This window comes from Ahaetulla prasina, chromosome 1 (assembly GCF_028640845.1).
Source record: "Ahaetulla prasina isolate Xishuangbanna chromosome 1, ASM2864084v1, whole genome shotgun sequence".
Classification (NCBI taxonomy): Eukaryota; Metazoa; Chordata; class Lepidosauria; order Squamata; family Colubridae; genus Ahaetulla; species Ahaetulla prasina.
Window position 1 is genome coordinate 366672374 of NC_080539.1, and position 21045 is coordinate 366693418.

General features: G+C 40.4%; 1 protein-coding gene across 3 annotated transcripts in view; it reads right to left on the reverse strand.

Annotated features, from left to right (window-relative positions):
• Positions 1–495: 495 nt before the first annotated feature.
• The window catches only part of DAZAP1 (DAZ associated protein 1), a 67264-nt gene continuing 46714 nt past the window's right edge, over positions 496–21045 (reverse strand). Inside the window, exons 7-13 of one of the 3 annotated variants that reach the window (XM_058163504.1) lie at positions 19561–19643; positions 15299–15452; positions 14249–14278; positions 11481–11621; positions 9670–9852; positions 5275–5364; positions 1489–1627 (exon numbers count right to left, since the gene is read on the reverse strand). In XM_058163504.1, the coding sequence (XP_058019487.1) occupies positions 5285–5364; positions 9670–9852; positions 11481–11621; positions 14249–14278; positions 15299–15452; positions 19561–19643 (671 nt within the window). In that variant the 3' untranslated portion in view covers positions 1489–1627; positions 5275–5284. Of the gene's footprint in view, positions 1628–5274; positions 5365–9669; positions 9853–11480; positions 11622–14248; positions 14279–15298; positions 15453–19560; positions 19644–21045 lie in introns of all 3 variants that reach the window. The other 2 variants (XM_058163503.1, XM_058163505.1) reach the window with 2 other exon arrangements.

The window sequence follows — 21045 nt, forward strand, 5'->3', positions numbered from 1 at the left end:
GCTGGAAGTTCTTAGAATTAGACAATAAATAACCCGTTAAGTCTGCAAAGATAGACACAAGTGCATCTACCTGCAGATCCTACTGATTTTAAAACGCAACACAAGCCAATTATGTCCTGGTGATTGACATGCTAGGACTGCATGAAAAGGGGAATCTGAGCATTTTCTTATGTTTTATCAGAAACAAGATGGAGTCAGCAGTGAGGGCCATTTCACACTTATGGCAGAAGTAGCTGTATTTTGAAAAAGTTAGGAATTGGCGGATTTAAAAGTTGTCACATAGGCTCAAGCCTGAAGGACATTTGGGATGTGGGAAATAGCCTTTTTTGATACCAGGTCCTCTCTGGTTGTTTTTTGTTCTCTGTGTGCTCTTGACCACCAATACAATGGCTCTTGACCACCAATACAATCCCAAAAGTGACTTGCAGCTTAGAAGGTCCTACGAGAAATTCAAGCATTTTTTTTTTGTAAAAAAAAGAAAAAAGTGGAGACAAGTTTGCATTTCTAATCCAAATGTACTTTTCTTTATTCAAACCAGGGGTAATCGCTGGTTAGTGCAAAATGCACCCCCATATTTTTTTTTTTTTTTTGCCTGAGGGAAATCTACATCTTCGCAAGGCTTCCATTAACCCCCTTAAAGAAATTCATATTCCCAAAGAATTTTTATTTTAAGAACATGAAGCCTCAATTGAAATGCTGTGCTTCAAGAAGTGATACGGTGACCCCTTGCAAACAACTCTGCTCCTGGACTTTTTAATCAGATCCAAAACCAGTAACAAAATGACAAACGGACATACTTAAAATTCCTTTCCTATTTCCACTTCCCACTTTTTTTTTTCTTTTTCTTTTTAAATAACTCCCAGTTTCTGGACCAACCACACATTAACAAAAGGAGGTTCAAAACTTGACCCTCTAAGCAGTGCTAATGGAAACCCTGTTTTTTTTTTCTCTTTTAAATTAAAAAATAAGCCTGCATACATAGTAGAAAATTTCTCTTAAAAATCTCACAATCTGTAAATGTATATATTTTTCTTCTTCTTTGAACATAAAAGTTTACAATATATGGTAAAACAAAGGCTCAGGAAAAAAAATAAAAATTTCAACAAAAATAAAGAAACCTGAAGATTTTTTTTTAATTAAAGCTGAAGACATTTTTAAAACCCTGTAGTTTGAACCAGTGACACTCTTTATTTTGTGCTGATGGGTAAAAGAAAAGATTTTTGTTTTTTTAAAAAAAATGCAGTCCAAACACCACGGACAACTTTGCTTTCAAAAGCTGCCTCCTCTTCCTCCCCCAACACCCCTCCAAAAGATGTTACATTTGTGGTTCCCCCCCCCTCCCCCTCTGGTAAAGTAGGTGATTGTCACAAGTTCATAAGTCTGGGCTTCCTGGGTTTCAGCTGATACCAGATATCCTGCTCTGGACAGAACTCCCTGATTTCTAGGTGGGCACGCTAGCGTCGGTAGGGGTGAAAACCTTGAACGTTATGGTTCTGTCCACGGCCAAAACCACTGCCCCCTGCGGGCGGCCCACTTGAGGGTGGTACTGAAGGGCCTCCATAGGAGGGGGGCTGTTGGCTGGGGTCGGCAAAGCCTTGTCCAAAGCCACTCAAGTCTTGTCCATATCCTGGAAGGAAGGGAGAAAATAAAAGGAGAGGGTTGATGAAAAGTCAAGAGAGGGAATCCTACCAACAGTCAGTAATTGAACTCCAGAGAAACCAGAATAATAAACTCTAGGCCAAAGGGAGGAAACACCGGGGTGATACAGGTAGTCCTCAACTTACGACCACAACGGAGGCCAACATTTATGCTGCTGAGTGAGAAAGTTGTTAATTGAATCACGGCAGTTGTTAAAATTAGTAACCCAGTTGTTAAGGGAATCTGGTTCCCCCACTGACTTAGCTTGTAAGAAGGCTGCCAAAGGGGGATCACATGACCCAGGGACACTGCAACCGTTGTAAGTGGCGAGTTAGTTGTCAAGCATCCAAATGTAAATCGCGTGACCACGGGGATGCTGCAACAGCCATAAGTCTGAAAAATGGTCACGAGACACTTTTTTCAGTGTCAAAATGTCTATGGAGATTCTCGGCCATCCAGATCATGGTTGTCCCAAAACAACTGAACTTTCTGGTTTTTCTTTCAAGATGTTTCGCTTCTCATCCAAGAAGCTTCTTCAGCTCTGATTTTTTCTTTTTTCAGTGCCGTTGTAACTTCAAACGGTCATTAAGTGAACGGTCGTAAGTCGAGAACTACCTGTGGTTCCCATCGACTCTAATCACCAGTCAGACTAGCAGGGTTGGGTGATGCTGGTATTGCAGAACACCCTCCTCCAGTGTTACTTACAGGTAGTCCTCGACTTACGATCACAACTGAACCCAAATTTTCTGTTGCTAAGACGGTTAAGTGAGTTTTGCCCCATATTACATATGGGCAAGCCTTGCTTGCCACAGTCGTTAAGTCAATCATTGCAGCTGTTAAGTTAGTAACATGGTTGTTAAATGAATCTGCCTTCTCCTTTGACTTAGTTTGTCAGAAGATCGCAAAAGGTGATCACATGACCTCGGGACACGTCAATCGTCACAAATACTAGCCAGTTGCCAAATGTCTGGACTTTGATCATGTGACAGTGGGAGGTTATTGCAACTTCCGTTAAGTGTGAAAAATGGTCATTTCGCTGTTGCAACTTCGAACAGTCAATAAATGAATGAATGGTTGTAAGACGAGGATTACCTGTACGCAATTCATATGGCCACTCATCTCATTATAGATTCTGGGTGACTAACCACACATAATATACATAAGACATTTTTAAAAGCCCAGCATATATTTATTGATCATCAAAGAAAGACACTAATCTGTTCAAAATGATTAACTCACAACCCCCAACCCTTCCACTCCTGTACACCCAAGGAACAAATGTGCGTTTTCAACACTTTTTAAAAAGTTGGCAGGGTTAGGGCCAATCCTGAGATGGGAGTACTCTTCCTGGTAATTATCATTGGTTGATTAGTTAATAGTACTCTGCAGTTCTGGGCCTGTGAATAGGTCAGTACTTTAAATGGGATGGAAAAAGGAACACTTTCCTACCAATTTTATGCTTTTCACAGCCAAGTTACTCCTTGGTCACATCTAGGTATCTTATTGCAATGTAGTTAGTTAAGAGGAACTAAACCAGCAAATCACCCAAGGCATTGGAGCAGATGCAGCTTGATTTAATTTGCAAACAGACTTCTTGACAAAACCATTCTGACTTAATCTGCAGACTTACTAACAGGAATAGGAATTTTTCTGCTTATTTCTTTGCTGTAAGCAGGGCTTTTTCCTGAAAATCCCACCTAACTTAAAAAATCATAGAAGAGAAGAAATTGAGGAGCGAGGAGAGCTGAGAATTCCAATATAGGGAACTGCATTATATCAAATCTGAACAGTAGTCCAGCCCCCTCCAGTCTATTCTGATTGGACTGGGATTTGGTCTTTGGAATTTCAGGAAAGTTTTTCCCCACATTTCCTTTCCGATGCTGCTCAACAGGAGGTGCCAGAGGCTGATCCTAGGGCCTTCTGCATGTGGGCATGAATACTAACTTATGCTCCTCCTCCAACTATTAGCATCTTGCTTTCACTATTGCTCAGACTGCACTGATTGTCAATTGCACAGATTTTTTTTTCCAGTGCCTGCCCTTGTACCCTAATCTATAGATAGGAGTCTCCCATAAATAGGCACATCAATTTCCTTCTTTGCTGAAGGGGAGGAGTGTGTTTTTGGACAATTTTACCTTTCTAATGCTACAGCACACAGACTGTTTTTGTGCAAACTTGCACAACTCAGCCAACTGGAATAACATTTTCAGATTTCGCTTTTTGCTTTCTTTCAAATATTCCTCCTTGTAACGTGAAATCTGTCATTTGCCTTCTCGATTAAGAAAATTCAGAGAAAGGAGACATGGAAGAGGAGGCAGATATCTTAAAATAAACAAAGCGTCACTGCACTCCTTCTCTAAACTGTATCAAATCCTCTTTGATGATCAAAGAGGTAGAAATATAGGTTACAGGACCCGAGATAGTCTCATGTAAGTTCTATATTAGCAGTGTGTTCCTTCTTTTAATGCAATTAGCGTTCAAACCTACCAAATAATTCTCAAAAACTTTCACTTAACTGTATCTGAATGTATTCAGAAGTGCTGCACTAGTGATATCGTTTTGCATCATTTTAACAAAATGTGGGGGGGGGGGAGAGAGACACCAAACCATCTTAGATCTTGCTCCCTCATTCATATAATTGGGTGCTTTCATTAACTGAAATTTATATGCGGTTCACTGCTCCTGTCACACATTACATGTAGTCCTTGACTTCCAATCATAATGCAGCCTGCTAATCACAATCATATGTCACGGCAGTCATATACTGGTGACTGATTTGATTGTGCTATTTTTTGTGACTGATTTGATTGTGCATATACAGGTGACTGATTTGATTGTGCTATTTTTTTTTAATCCTCGGCATGTTTTTGGCTCAATCAAGTTTGCAAATTTCATATTAACACCCCCCAAAACCTAATTTGTTGAGACCCATAACTCCACGTCACATACAGCTTCTCCACTGAACTTTTATCAGAGGCATTTCATACATTTAATTCCCTTGCACATTAATTTGGACTTGTCGCATTTATTCTAAGAAAAAAAGTCTGGACTGTGCCCCAAAGTGAAGGTGAGATTATCACATGTCATATAAAAGCAAATAATTATTTTAAATAACCTTTCTTCCCTTGCAACCAAGTTAAGTGTAGAAAGAGCGAGTCTCCTTCCACACACAACACACCCACATTTATAAATGTGTAATCCAACTCATTATCATCAATACATTTTTTTTTCTAAAATTGAGGTGTTCTCTTCTATCCACAAACCTTGATATTTCACCTACCCAAGAGAAAATCCTCTTTAGCCAATTTTAAGAAATGTACGTAACAAGAACAGAAGGTTACCACACCTAAACCCCAGGGAGCAGATGTGCACAACAGTATTTGTGTGAAACACAGCAGATTTTTTGGGTATTAAATAAAATCAGCAAACAATTTGCGTATGGTAGCAAAACAAGCTTGGGTGAGATGAATGACTCCTTGAAAGGATTTTTCAGTGGAAAGAATGCCTTACCCTTTTCCGTACATTGAAAGAGATTACACCCCTGCAATGAAAAAAAAAGGTTACTTGTCTCCCACCGCCCCCTTCCCCACAAGAGATTACAAGTAAGAGGAGTTGGTGTAAATAGGCGCCACCTACCTACGGTAATTCACTTCTCAGCCTGACCATAAGTGTGAAAACAAAGTATTGGCCCGAAGCCTGAAGGTTCTTGAGAATAGGTACCCAGCCCTGGTAAAAAATGGAAACCAGGGTGACTAAACCCCCAAGAGAGCCCTGCACAAAAGCTACAATTCTCTTGGAAAGGCGGCAAGGATGACTTACCCATATTGCAAACTTAGGATCACTTTTGCATTTGAGATTGGTTGCTGAAGAATCTGGACTAATGCCAGAGTGGTGTTGTTGTTGTTTTTTTAGCCATAACTATAGACCCCACTACCGCAAGTATCTTAGAAACAGCTATGTATTTTGAAATGGTAATATGCAAAACAGGAAAAAAAACCCACCCTTTGGTTATATTGCTTAAGTACTTGTGTAGACATATACATGAAAAAAGAACTTGTTTAGTCTTAAATGCATAATTTTTGCTGAGCTGTTCAGTTTGGTAGGGATCTTATCAAGTTCTGGATACTTATATTTCACGGAATACTTTGCTATATTGAGATCTATAATTTTTTTGTTAGGGGAAGTATACGTGAGTTATATTGAAGAATATTACAACTTTCATAATCTCCCTGTATTTTTCCCTGTCCTTCATTCTCTCAGGTTCTTCTCTTGAAAAATTAGTGATTTAATCGGATGATAGACTTTATGTAAAACTCATGTCAAAATATTAAGAACATATTCCACATAATTATAAAAGGTGTGTGTGTGTGTGTGTGTGTGTGTGTGTGTGTGTGTGTGTTAATATGAGTTTGTTAGAATATGACAAATATCTAATCTGTTCCCTTAGTCTGGTTTTTTAAATTCTGTCCTCTGAAATTTAATTCTGGAAAGGATAACCTAAGGATTGTGCAACATAGCATGAGATATTAAGTGTGCTTATTGTAACAATTCAGTTAGCTCTGGCAAAGGCCATCTGCCCCTCAACAATATTCCTTGAGTGTAACTCAGTGGTTCCCAATCTTTCTGCCCTCAGGGACTGCTGGTGCTGGGAGGTTTTTTTTTTTCACATGTGCAACCTAGATCCTGCGCATGCACAAATGAAGCTTTGTGCACTCGGACGCCACTTGTGTGGACCGGTTCACAACAACCTGCGGACTGATACAGGTCCTACAGACTGAGTGCCAGGGACCCCTGATATAACTGATAATTATCAAGATAACACTTGATAATTTCCTCAATATAAGAATCTACCCAGTAGGATATTTAAATGGGGTACATTTGTACTGCTTTCATCTGTCTGACATAAAAAAAAAAGATGTCAAACATGAATTCCACATGCGCCATCCATTATGTGCAGACAATTTCAATAAGGCACTTCTAGGCAATGCTCAAACGAAGGTGGTTTCCTGATGGGGGATGGAAGATGAATGAACATCTTTTCTTTTTTCATTCCAAACATTCATTCTTTGTCTTCTTCTACTCAAAAGATTTCTAAGCCATCTGATAAAAGGAAATCTCTTCAAATAGCAGTGCCACTCTTAATTTAAATAGCTGTCTTTAAAATTAGAGCAAAAGATGAAGATACTAACGAAGAACATAAACATTGAAAAGCAAATCAAATTGCTGGGAAAAGGGCTTTAAGATGGAGAAAAAAATGAAAAACTGGCTATGACTGATATGAATTGCATGTTGTATCAGAATTATGTTAAGACATGGAATAAAATTAAGAAGGACGTGTTTAAAGTGGGAGAAATCACAATTTCATTGGAATGAATATTTTGCTAAGGAGGATTTTTTTTGTTTTTGTTTCAAACAATGTCTATTCTGACATCTGAGGTACCATTTAAACAAAGGCAGGAAGATATTTCTAAGTTTGTATGGCAAGTGGAAAGAAATGGTTAATACTTCAGGATGCAAAGGAACAAGGAGGGCTGGGATTGCCCGATTTGAAATTGAATTTCACAGCCTGCAACTTAGTTTGGGTGAAAGTGTGGGTTCTGCTGAGAAATAAAAGAATTTTAGAATTAAGAAAGCATGATCAGAAGTTTGGATGACATGGTTTTCTATGTTACACTAAAGTCAAGGGAGATTTTAAGAATCCTAATATTAGAAATACCATATTGTGGAATATGGAACATAATATTCGGGAAGAATGCTTGGGGAAGAAAAAAAAAAAGAAGAGTCACAATCATTGTAGGAGTTTTCTTAATTTCCCCCAGAAACCTCAAAATGGGGAGCAGCACGTCTGTCAATTGTGTCATCAAGGCAAAAATTGTAGATCATCAAGAAAATGAAGGCTGGAGGATATGCATGTATAAGACTGTAGCAGGGAAGAAAGGGAATTGCATTCAGGACCAGATTAGTTCAATTGCAACTAGCTGATCTATGAAGATCCACTGATGAGTATTTCACATCCAGCAGTAAAAGCTTTACAGATAGTCCTCGAATTACAACTATTTGTTCAGCGACTAATTTAAATTACGACGACGCTGAAGGAATGGTTGTTATAACTGGACCTCCGCATTTCAGTCATCCAAGCACTGCTGCACTAACATGGTTATGATCTAGGCACCTGCCAACCAGCTTGCATTTATGATCAGTTGCAACCACCACCACCCAGCTGGATGGGGTAAGTCTCCCACACACATCCACTCTTCCTCAGCCCTTCTGCATTTGTGCCTGGTACTTAATGGTACTGCATTTGCACCTGGTACCTGAACACCCTCCCTGAGGGGTCTATGATAACCCACCATGGACAACTCGTCATGGAACAACTTGCCTCTGACAACTCGCCAAGGGACAAGAGTTACACTAATATCAATAAATGATGGACTGGAATCATTAAAGGATACAAAAGGAGGGAAAAAAGAAACACCAATGAGAAAAATTAAAATAATTTTCTAAATTATTTTAAATAATTAAACTGATTTATTAAATTGTCTTTTGAGTTGTCACATGGTGAGTTGGCCGAGGTGAGTTGTCCCATTCTGCTCCCCAAGCTTTGCTGCACCTCCTTCCCACTTCCATGCACCCCCAGCATACCTCACATCCTATGCGCCCTTCACTGCACTTCCTTTATGCATCCCCCTAATACTCTTCTCAACTCAGCAGCATCTACTTACCTGCCTGCTTGCCAGCCACCTGGGCCTGGCCAATTCCTGCTGGCTTCTCCATGGACTTAGTTGAGAGAAACCATCAGGAAGTTGCCTCACCTGACAAATGTGGGATGCAGTTAATGACTGAACTGAATCATTCAACCAGGACTGCAGGGATTGCTGTTGCTAAGTGATTGCCTTTGATGACTGCACTGCTTAGCGACAGAAATTCTGGTCCCAAATGCTGTCGTAAATCGAGGACTATATGTATCTTGCTTCTAACATAGCCTTAGCCCTTATCATAAAATAATTTCTGCTAGATGGGAGGAGAATTTTTTTTCATAAGTAGACGGAATCCCTGCAATCCCAGAAGGAAGTCAGCCTGCATCTAGGAAGGCAAGGGAAGAATCTTTATGGAATATCTGCTAAAACATTAGGACTTGTTAGAATCAGTTATTAACTAAAAAGCAGCACTACGGTTACTAAACAGGAATGACTCCCAATAGTGCTGAAACTGTGCTATTTAATTCAAAATGTAACTTCTGTAACGTCATCCAGTTTTGAATGTTGAAAATTGCAAGTATCTTCCTGAAAGGATTGTGTATTCATGTACGTACAATTTTTTTGCAACTAACATTTCCATAAAGAAATATACACTTATGCATTGTACAACTTATTTTTCCAAATCCAATTTTTTTCAGATGATTTTTAAGTACCCTTTAATTCAAGAAATATGGAACTTGTTACTTGTGATAAATTCACATTGGCCTAGATTCAAAACTACTGCCAGTGTCCCTGTGCAGGGGGTTGGACTAGAAGACCTCCAAGATCCCAGATTATACAGATTAATAGAGTTGGAAGGGACCTTGTAGGTCATCTAGTCCAACCTCCCGCCCAAGCAGACCCTGCACCATTTCTGACATCCCTTTCAACTCTGCTTTTCTGCCACCCCCATGCCAAGCCATTATTCTTCAAGGCAGCAACGATAGCTACAACTTTAAATGGCAAATGACTACCCTCTTACTAGTCCCCTCTCATGAATGGGCAACATATTCACAGGACATGATTATCCTGTCTGGATCCCAGGGATCAATTACCTTGACAAATGGTGATCCTAAGTTTCTAAAGTTGGCAAACTTTTAAAATGTGAGATTGATACCACAGTGACAAAGGGTATAGGGAGAGCCTTTGTCAACATTACTCACATACAGCCCCCTAATTCTATTCCCCAACAATATTGTTTCAAACAAAATGAAAGGTAGCAGAAAGAAAGACAAGCAGCAGGGAAAAGCTGGGGCCCGGAGCAAGGGCCACAGCTCTTGGAACTGTCACTTACCAAACTGGCTATAGGAGAAATCTGGTTGGGCAGCTGGAGGCTTGTTCATGTCCTGAGTTGGCTGAGATGGTGGTGGAGGTGGAGGGAAAGCGAGAGGTGTTGCCCCAGGGGTGGCAGGTGGTGGAGGCACACCGGGAGGAGCAAACTGGTCAGGTGGAGGAGGTGGGGCACCATACCCAAAGCCTAAAGGGAGGAACAGAAACCAGGTAAGCTTTTACAGTATAATTCACATCCAAGTTCCCCAGCAGTGGTGGCACAGTGGTTAGAATGCAGTACTGCAGGCTACTTCTGCTGACTGCCGGCTGATCGTAATTTCGCAATTCGAATCTCACCATCTCAAGGTTGACTCAGCCTTCCATCCAGTGGTGAAATGTAAAATTTGTTACTACCGGTTCTGTGGGTGTGGCTTGGTGGGGGTTGGGTAGTAATGTGACAGAGTGGGCGTGGCCAACTTTTTTTTTAACTTTTAAAAGCATTTTTCTACAAGCCTCTGGTGGCTCAGACTGCTAAGACAGTCTGTTATTAGCACAGCTGCTTGCAATTACTGCAGGTTCAAATCCCACCAGGCCCAAGGTTGACTCAGCCTTCCATCCTGAGTCTTCAGAGAAGGGCGGGATATAAGTGCAAAAAAAACCACAAAAAAACCAAAAAACAAAACAAAACCCACCTCTTTGGCTGAAGAAAAAATGCTTTTAAAATGAAAAAAAAAAAGCCTCTGATGATCATGTGGTTCACCTGGGCATGGGGCATGGGGCATGGATTTTTGCTACCGGTTCTCAGCCGCCACCATCGCTACCGGATCAGGTGATCCAGTCCGAACCGGAAGCATTTCACCTCTGCTTCCATCCCTTTAAGGTTAGTAAAGTGAGGATCCAGATTTTTAGGGGCAATAGGCTGACTGTAAAACTGCTTAGAGAGGACTGTAAAGCACTATGAGGCGTATATAAGTCTAAGTGCTGTTGCTATTTTACTGACTTTTTTTATTTTATTTGCATTTATATCCCGCCCTTCTCCGAAGACTCAGGGCGGCTTACACTATGTTAGGCAATAGTCTTCATCCATTTGTATACTATATACAAAGTCAACTTATTGCCCCACAACAATCTGGGTCCTCATTTTACCTACCTTATAAAGGATGGAAGGCTGAGTCAACCTTGGGCCTGGTGGGACTTGAACCTGCAATACTGCAGGCAGTTGCTGTTAATAACAGGCTGCATTAGCCTGTTGAGCCACCAGAGGCCCTTTTTGAAGCCTTGACTTGAACCAAGGCTAGGGAAACAAAGGGAAATGCCATCTGGCAAGGATTTTTCAAAGACACCTCCCTCAAATTAAAATCAAAATAATTTCCTTTTAACGACTCTGTAATCCCTTGCATCAGGGTGGAGTCAGGGCGACTGAATGGAGCTGAGCATTTACTGGCCGGATGCCCTTCCTGACACCTATATGGAGTTCACAGCAAATATTTTCTTTTCACATCTAGAAAGAAATTATCTGCCGTTGCCAAGGACTGACCTCACAGCCTCCTGATTGTGAGGCGACAGTTCCACCTCTAGGCTACAACACTACTCATCAAATTAAAATCAAGGAATAAAGCTAGGAAAATAATGTTTAATAAGAATTTGCAGCGAGTGGACACCAGCATCAGTCCAAAACATGAAGACTGAGACTCAAGTTCAAGCTTGGTTTTAATAGCATACTCTCAACCTATCCTATCTCACAGGTGGAGGTGTGCCAGATATGTACCATGAGCTATTTCATAAAAGCTGGGATTAAAAAAGTTACACACAATTAGAGCTGGAAGGAGTACTTACTGAAGGGTGGAGGGGTGCCATATCCCTGTGCGAAACCCTGCGGGGGTGGGAATCCTCCTGGAGGTGTCGAAACAATGTACGAGGTAAAAGGCGGCGGTGGAGGAGGCGCTCCTCTACCTGGTGGAGGGGGACCATACCCACCTGGAGCCAGCAAAAAGTGTGTTGAGAAAATCAAAGGTATTTAACAGATGAGCCAACCCCAAGAAAAAGGGTGTTCCCATTCTATTGCACTAGGCATCATATTTCTCCAAAACTTGGGGGCGCTAAAGTCAAGAGGAATTGTGGAATTAGGCATTCAAGATATTGAGACTGTGGAAAGAATCCAATTTAAATCATTCTCTGGTATGAATAACTTGCTTCTGCGTGAATATTTCTTTCTCCCTCTTTTAGGAATTGGTTCTACAGCACTTGTATCTAGTAGACTTTAGTATTTAAAACAGTATCTCTCCAACTTCCATTTCTTACATTCAAACTGAAGAAACCAGACACCCAAATTTTTGATGTTTTTCAATACTAAGGAAGACAGAATGATCTACCGTGGGGAGAAATCTCTTCTGGGTTTTTTGGTACTCAGGAGTTCAATGGGCAGCAGCCATTCTAAGCTGGTTCTTTGGTGAATAGCAACCAGGTCGCGGCAGCAGGGTCCTTTTACAGTGCTGAACCCTGCCTCTTCTGTCTTTGTCATTGCCTGCCTCTGTGGTCCTCTCAGGCTCTGCCACCTGCCCTCACTACACTGCTGCTCCATATTCCTATTTTTTCTAGTTTTCTAGACCTAGGTGCGTCTTATATTGTGAAACATATGGTACTTCATAGGGACCCCAGTTCTCTTCTCTAGCTTTAATCAGAGTTGATTAAGCTCCGATTACATGCACTTCAGCTCTTGAAAATGGATCACTCTGTGACTCACCTATTATATATTTTTCATCCTACACATTTGAGGATAGTGCAACTAAAGTAACACTAGGCAAAAACCTGTAGTGTGGTAAAAGATCGTTCCAGTGACTTCTGGAACATTCCATTGCCAGACCACCAAATGCTCCGCCACACCCCTTTTTAAAATATTTTTTTAAAAAGCAACCTTAGATAAAGTATAAGAATTTTCCCATTTTAAAAAACTGCCATAGATTCAATTCTATTTGCTTTGAAAATGGAGAAGGGGGGAAAAAATATCTGAAGGTCAAATCCAACTTCAGGTTGGCAGCAAGGCTCGCCAGAACAAAATTGATTCTTAATTATTATTCAATTCTTAATTATTTTATCCCACTTATACACCATCAAGCTCATATAAACTGGTCTATTATATTAAGATTAAAAATACAGAAATCAGTTAAGCCTAAACTCAGCAAGAAACATAAGTAACAGTAACAGAGCAGCCCATCCATAATGTGTCAAAAAAAATCATACACCAAATGGCCTGTTAAGCAATATTTATTTATCTTGCCTTTATTATTTTTATAAATAAGGTGGCAAACAATACTAATGCTCCTTCCTCCTCCTATTTTGCCCACAACCATCACCTTGTGAGGTGTGTTGGGATGAGTGATTGGCCCAAAGTCACCCAGCTAGCTTTCATGCCTAAAGTGGGAGTAGAACTCACAACCTCCTGGTGATTGGCCCAAAGTCAGCCAGACAACTTTTCATGCCTAAAGTAGAACTAGAACTCACAGTCTCTTGGTTTCTAGCCTGGTGCCTTAACCACTAGACCAAACTGGTTCTCGTGGTCTTGATGCCTTGTGAAATAGCTACAGGAAGGGTGCAAGGTGTAGCTCCAGAAGCAGCCTGATCAAAGCTTGGGGGTTGCTACAGAGAAGGAGTATCAATATAATCTTGGTATTAGATCCCTCTGATTTGATGCAGGGAGGGGGCCCTAAGCCTTCCCACCCCACATGCACACCTGGGCTAGGGCAGATTTCATTTCATCTGGCAGGTATCTAGCAGCCACGCCATGCGGGGCTTTGCAGCCATGCAGCACTTTGTATCAGAAATGTAGTGGTAACCAAGGGAGCAACTGGAGCAGAGGAATTCTATTACAGTAGGGACTCGCACCTGCTAGTATCCTGGCCATTGAATTTTGTACCAATTGTAGTTTCCAGGTCATTTTCAAAGGTAGCCCCATGTAGAGCGCATTCCAGTAATCTAATTATGTGGAGATGAATTACAGCCTACACATGGAGAATCTGTAACTGGAGATTTTATTTCTAAGTACAAAATATATAAATGCACAAACCCTGTGCATAAGGAAACTGGGGTAAGTTTAATATATCTATTGTCCTGTTTCTTTCTCCATACATGGAACAACTTCTATGCAGGGCTACTGTGATGTCATCGGGTTTAAGCTATTTTTCACATGGCCGCACTAAACTCTACCTTCTGTTTTGGTATTAGAAGAACAGCCTCTTTGTGCACAAACAAACTATGTGGGAAGAAAAAGGACTAGGCCACTAGGAAAAGAGTGATTCCCTGTCTCCTCCAGATCTTCCCAGTTATCTGACAAATGATTAAATGCACACACATACATACACGCTCACACAAGCTTTGATTATCTATGGAAAGTTCTAAGGTCCAATTATTGTCTCCCATCTCAAGAAACATATGAATTCTTGTTCAAAGGGCCTGAATGCTTCAAAACAACAGATGCAAAAAGATCTTTGGAGAACAAAGGCAAAAAAATGCACACAGAATAAGATTTTGCTAAAAAATCTGAACCTGCATAATTACAATTTCAATACTGAATATGCACATTTTTAAAATTCTCAGAACATACTTACCAAGTGCTTGTCCAGCTGGTACCCACATACCTAAGGCAGGTAGAAGAGAAGAAGTAGGGAAAGACACACCACACACACACAAAACAAACACAAGTTACAACTGTTTCATCAATTCATTGTCAGTTTTATGCATTTATTGTTCTTCAAAGTTTATCTATTAAGAAAGTTACTAATATTACACACAATTACTCTGAAGATATTTGGATATCAAAATGGGGAAAACGTTACCGAGAATTCAAATGCAGATGCCCCAAACTAAGAAGTCCACAATGAGTAATGAAACTGGATTTGCATAAAAATGGGATTTAATCTTCCCACCTCATGACAAAATTCAAGGAGAGAGACTCTTTTTTACAGAGCTTATGTCCATTTTCAGAAAGCAAGAATGAATTTCCTTGGAACAAATGAAAAGGCAGAGCTTGGTACTGTCTCACAAAAGTTGCATAAGATTTCCAACACAGACAGTTCTCAACGTGAGAATCTGCCCATTACTGTTGTATGTTGTGATGGTCATAAAACGGGCCAGTCACATGACCAATCCAATTGTGTAACATTTTATGCAACAGTCGTTAAACAAACCAATGATTAAGCAAATTGATTTTCAGCAAAACTGTCACAAATGTGACTTTAGATTGCTGCAAACTGTAAATGAGGCTGTGTGGTTGGGTGCCTGAAGTTCAGTCATGTGATCCTGGAGGGGGCCGAACTGTCAGAACTTCAGGTCTGGGTTGCAAGTCCCCTTTTTCAGGCCTGTTGTAAATTCAAATAGTTGGTAAATGACTGGTTATGAATCAAGGACTTTCTATACTCAAATGGATGAGGAATTCATACGGCCCATCAAGATCACAGGAGTCTCACATTATAGCATACTCAGGTGGTACAAGAAACCATGTAATCTGACAGGAACCTAAGTTGTTTTTTTTTTTATTATTCAGGGCCTGGCCTGAATAAGCAGACCTGATCCTGATCTGAGTGAACTGACAAATGGGCCTGTGTCAAGGCAGACTTGAAATCATCCAGGATCCCAAATCCCGAATGGAAAACTGGTACCTTGAGGTCCGTATCCTTGTTGCCAGGTAGGTGGGGGCTGTCCTGCCCAGCCATTGGCAGCACTTGGCATGATCCGGCTTCCCCACTGGCTGGTGCCTGTTGGCCCTGGAGTCTGGCTCTTGCTATCCCGAGGTTCGGCTCGCTTCACCTCCACCTAAACAAAGAGGACAAATACTCAGCCCTAGGAGGCAGAAAGACAGCTTGCCCCCCTTTACCCATCACACACACCCTTATCTTTACACTTAAAAACTTTATCTTAGCATGTTATGACTTATTGCTAAGTACTTAAAAGTATTGCAAGCTTATATTTTAAGGCTGCTAATTTAATCAATGTTTCTCAGGTACAATGGGTAACAGAGTAAACCATCTTGGAAGTCTTAACTTCATACGGTGCTAGGATAAAATATGCCTATTCGTGATTTCTCTTCTGTTTTGTTACTTTCTTCCTCGTTTTTAAAGCAGCAGTACCATCTCCTCAGTGGGTTTTCACTCTCTGTATGTAAATCATGATACCAAGATAGGCCAAAATGGTTGTTATAAACAAGGGTGAAGAGAACATTATGGAGGAGGTACTAAGGCTTTAGCCGGTCCTTGGGGAGGGATTGTTCTGGACAATGTTGAAAAAAGAAGTTAAATTGATAGCTAAGATCTATCGCAATTAAATTGCTCTTCAGTTTTGTTCATACCTGAGAAACACACGTTGTATTCATGTTGTCTGTTGGTTTCAAATCCTTTTTATCTTAAAGATTTTTTAAAATTATTATTTAAAAGTCTAATGGAAGATAGAGACTTACCTTCCCCAGGCTAACGCTTAAAGAACCTCAATTAACTCAAACAATGTCAGAAGGAATGGATGTGATAAGAGAACCTTACATTACATCTAACAAAAAAAGTAAACAAACATGCAGGTAATAAAAAATGGACAGTTGAGTCAATAAGAAGCAAAACCTTCATACTGTGTTCAGTCATGGAAAAACGTTCTTTGCAAAGAAGGGGAGGAAAGACCAAAAAGGAAGGGCACCACTGTACGGTGGGGCTTTAAAAATGGGCCTGGCCTATGTAAAATAAAATGACCTCCCTGCTGAATGCAAACATCCTGAAGAATTGTCCAAATACACTCAGCGAAGTTAATGGCAAGATTTAATGGGAGGGATTCAGCTCTGCATCACCGAGTGAGCCTGAGAACAGAGCAGTCTTAAGAGTCCAGGTTCTCTCTCTACCTAAATTTCAAGCATTTTTAGGCTCAGAGTTGAGTTCAATAGGCACAGGACCTTCCTTAAAACTAAGTGGGCCTTATTGTGGGAGGCAATCAAGAATCCTTCACCTTTTCTTGTGAATTAACCTGGCATGTGAATGGCAGAATTAAAATAAAACCACATTTAGTATTCTAGGCTGCGCTTCTATGCTGGAACAAATCAATTTCTGCCTTCAAATGTCCTGGAATCTTCCCAAGGTTTAATATTCTAGAACCAATTTGGTTACCATCTGTATAAGAGGGTGGAGCAGAATATTGGTTTTCAGATCACACAGAGCACAAGAAGTCTTCAACTTACAACAGTTCATTAGTGTTCAAAATTACAACGGCACTAAAAAAAATAGTGACTTATGACCGTTTTTCATTCACAACCTATGGTCTGTGATCAAAATTCAGACGCTTGGCAACTGACTCATATTAAAGATGGTTGCAGCATCCGAGAGTCATGCGATCAACATTTGCGACCCTCTGACAAGCAAAGTCAGTGGGGAAGCCAGATTCACTTGGAACAATCGCTATTACTGATTTAGCAGTTGCATTGATTCACTTTAACAACTGTGGCAAGCAAGGTTGTAAAATGGGGCAAAATTAATTTAACAGTCTCGCTTAGTAACATAAATTTTGGGCTCAATTATGATTGTAAGTCGAGGGCTACCTGCAGATAGGTTATTATTTTAAAATTTTTCCCAGTAAGATTTTAGGACATTTGAACTCCTGCAGTTTTCCCAATAATGTTTCAAGACTGAGGAAAAATCAGGTGGGATTTCTCAAGATGTCAGCAGTTTGCATTTCACTAGCCCACAAAACCCTTGGCACCTGAATTTTATTTTGCTCTCCTTCAGCATGCATTCTTAACTGTCTGTCCCTGTGCTTTAGCCTGGTCCATTTGAGATTTTGTCTCCAGTTTGTGAGGATGTTTCTTCAAGAGGGACCGTGAAGGATGCTACTTTTGAAACTGGTCCAGGAGGCCCTGGAGGTTTGCCTGAACTGCTCTGACAGTTGGAAGCGTTGCTCTCCTGACTTCATCAGACCAGTGTTAGCAGCTCCTGGATTTAATTAGCACCAAACCAAAGATGTAGTCTTTCCAGTTCTTGCTTAGAAATAAACTTCACTAATTGTTCAAATGCTCATTCATTAGTAAGGATACCCTAGAATATGCTTCCAGGGTCCAGGAAAATTTAATGGGTTTTCACAAGAAATAATTTAAACTTGGAGAAAAAAAATATATGATCGAACAGTTGTAAAAATATAAACCAGAATTGCACCAAGAGGATAGGATACCCTGTTTTACAATAAGTAAATATTTTTGGAAAAATTATTCCAGCTGAAGGCTTTGCTGTTTTGACGACACAATCCAGCAAAGTGGCAAGACTTTCACATATTTATCACTACAACCTATACGCTGCTGTTTCATTTCTGGAGACTTTGAGCAGCTTATAATTTATGTTTGGTATAAGAGCCTTCAGTGCTCCCTCTTCAGCAGACTTTTCCTACAAAGGTCAATGCTGCACTCGGTAGCTCTTAGTTACTCTTCCTCTGGCTTGGTTCCTAAAGCGAAGCCATGCTCAAAGGCGAGTTCCTTAAATCAGAATAAGAAGGCAGAAACCTTTTCACCCGTAAAACCTCTTCAGAAGTGCTGACAACACAGTATGAAGATAACAACAATCAAAAGGTCACTTAACTGTATTGTGGTTAAAAAGTACTATTAAAAGAATATGTGGATTCATTTCAAAGTCTCACAGTAAGTGACCCATTTTTTTTTTAAATTTCAACCATTCCTTCAGGATGCTCTGTCAATTGGTCGCTTATGTTTAGTTCCCTTCCTGCCCCACCCCAGCCCCAAATCCCTCCACCCTGAGTTTGAAGATGAAACAAAGAACACACATCTGAAGGAATAGTAATGGGAAGCTGAGCCTTTGGCAACATAGAGATTTCACTGCCGTTTCAAATGGAAAATAAAGGTTGACTTCCATTCCCTTTTTGCATTCTGTACTTTCAAGGTACAAAATACGTGTGAACAGTAATGATGGTACGACTTAGAATTCAGACACGCAAATGCAATGGTCTGCAACGTATTAGGACTTCAAAACTAGTGCATTCTGTAACTCAATAAAGTGGTCTTAATTATTAAAGTCAAAAGTTTTCAGAGACATACTGTAGCTTTTCTCCATGTTGGTTTATTTGAAGTGCTTCATACTTCAGACAGACAAAGCATGTCTGTTTTTCAGTATTTCCTATTCTGTACTTGGGATGAAGAATATCTAATTCCAAGCATTGCATGGTATGAGGAGGTCCTTTGTGCTCTCTGAGTTTGGTTGTTTTCTTGCAGACATTTCATTACCCAGCTAGGTAACATCATCAGTACTAGGGACTAGCACTGATGATGTTACTTAGCTGGGTCATGAAATGTCTGCAAGAAAACCAAGTTCAGAAAGTACCGAGAACCCCTTATTTCAATCCTGAGCTACAAATATTCTCCTTTAATTGGCATTGCTTGGTATGATGAGCAAGCTGGGTCAGATCAAATGAGGAAATTTCAATCCAATAAGCCATTCTGCTGCCTATTTGGCTTTTGTTCTCTCTCACACACATTCTGATACGATGTGGCTTTATCAACCCTGAAAGTCTCTTGCGAAGGTGCAAGAGTGAAATGAGTGAGCAGCTAGATAGATCGTTTGTTTTTCTGACTCATAAACTTTGGTTTATTGGACTAAGTTCATGATGCCTGAAGTCAAATATTAGCTTTTATGGAAGTTAGTCTGCCATGATTCTTCTCAAAACAAACCATTCCAAAGGAATCTATAGGCAGCTGTAACAAACTTTTTAAAATCCAAAATGAGCTAACTTATAAAATGTGTTCCTGAACGTGGTTTTACCCACTCAAATTGTTATTTTTTTTTAAAAAAACCCCTCTACTCTACAACCCAGTTTCTATTCGCCAGCCAAATTGCTAGTTGCCTCAAGACTCAGCTTTGTCTTAAGGTAAAATAAAACTACAACTACACACTTTTTTGCCCATGATGTCGTGAAAATGCATGTTGACAGCCTGGTCCACTGATTGTTCGTCCTCGAAAGTAATAAATCCAAAACCTAGCCAACGACGAAGAGTGAATCAAGGTAGCAGGGTGTTGTGACACAAAACAGGATGATGAACAGTATTAGGGGCGGACCAAGGGTTCAAACAAGGGCTTCAGGTGCACTTGGGTTGTGGGTAGCTCAGTGCTAGTTTGCCATTACCGGACCATCTTGGATCAGGGGAATAAAGTGGTTAGCTCAGCACTCCATGCAAAATTAACTGATGGAGAAAACATGGCTCAGTGCCTACAGATACACCCTTTTTTTGCCCTGCTAAAAAATGCTTGGGGGGTGGGGGGGAAACGACTTACTTCTGTGCAGAACACCTGCATCAAATTACCCTGGCCAAGTCAATTCATAACCTCCATTATGTGATATTCGTAAATTTGTTTTGTTTAAATGCCATTTGGCAAATTTAGAAAAGCAACTGAGCAATAGCACAAAGTGACAAAGAGAGAATGAATGGCACTGGACAAAAACAGTTTTGGGATAGGTGGTTTACTGGTTCCCTCCCTCCTCCCCGAAACCCGAGATTTCCCCCTTGGTTTCATTTTGCTTTGCAGCTAGTGCTGACAGCAGCCATTTATTGCTCTAAAGCGTTCAACAGAAAAACAGATACAGTCTCTGTAACAGTTAGTGTCTCTCTAAGCTTATCCAACGTAGTTGGGTAAACTCGTAGAGCCTTATTGTAGAGATTTATACTTAATAAAGACACAAAGATACAGGCCAAGATCGGTTGCAGCAGGTCAAAATTCTGCTGTCAGCAACAAGAGCAAGAAACAAATTAAGAAATAAAATGGGAGTTGAGGAGGCGGAGGAGGCAACTTTTAAAGCATCTCCTGCAGGCAAGTGTTTGTATTGTGACCAAAGGGGAGTTGAACCAGTGACGTGTCAGCCTTTAAAGTACAAGGAACCTTTTTAAAAGCCAAAATATGAGTCTGGGAGATTTTAAAAAAAAAACTGCAAAAAGGGAGATGCCTGTCTCCCAATGGTAACACAACATAAAAATTTAAATATTGATTTGAGGAAAATGTAGAATAGTGTGTTGTTTTCCTTGCTTGTGGTTAGGCTGTGGAACCAAATGAAGAGAAACCAGGACTGCAGCATTAGAAGAGAAGTCACAGCAACACCTAAAAGAATTTGAGCCAGACTTGATGACTCAGGTGTTTATGGGATGGCCAAAGGAGAGAGGGTACTTGGGTGCTTTGGGCAGAGATGTCATCATACACAAGTCTATGAAGCGAAGGGGGGATGGGTGGAAATCTCAAGAACCAGAAAGAAAATAAAAGCTGGATGAACAAATGATGCTCTGCAATGTACTTCATATTCAGAGCAAGGCAAAGAGAGAAAGTGCCCCTTGAAAATACCCTTTAGAAACTTGGAAAGAATATTGATGATATAATCTGAAGAACTCTTA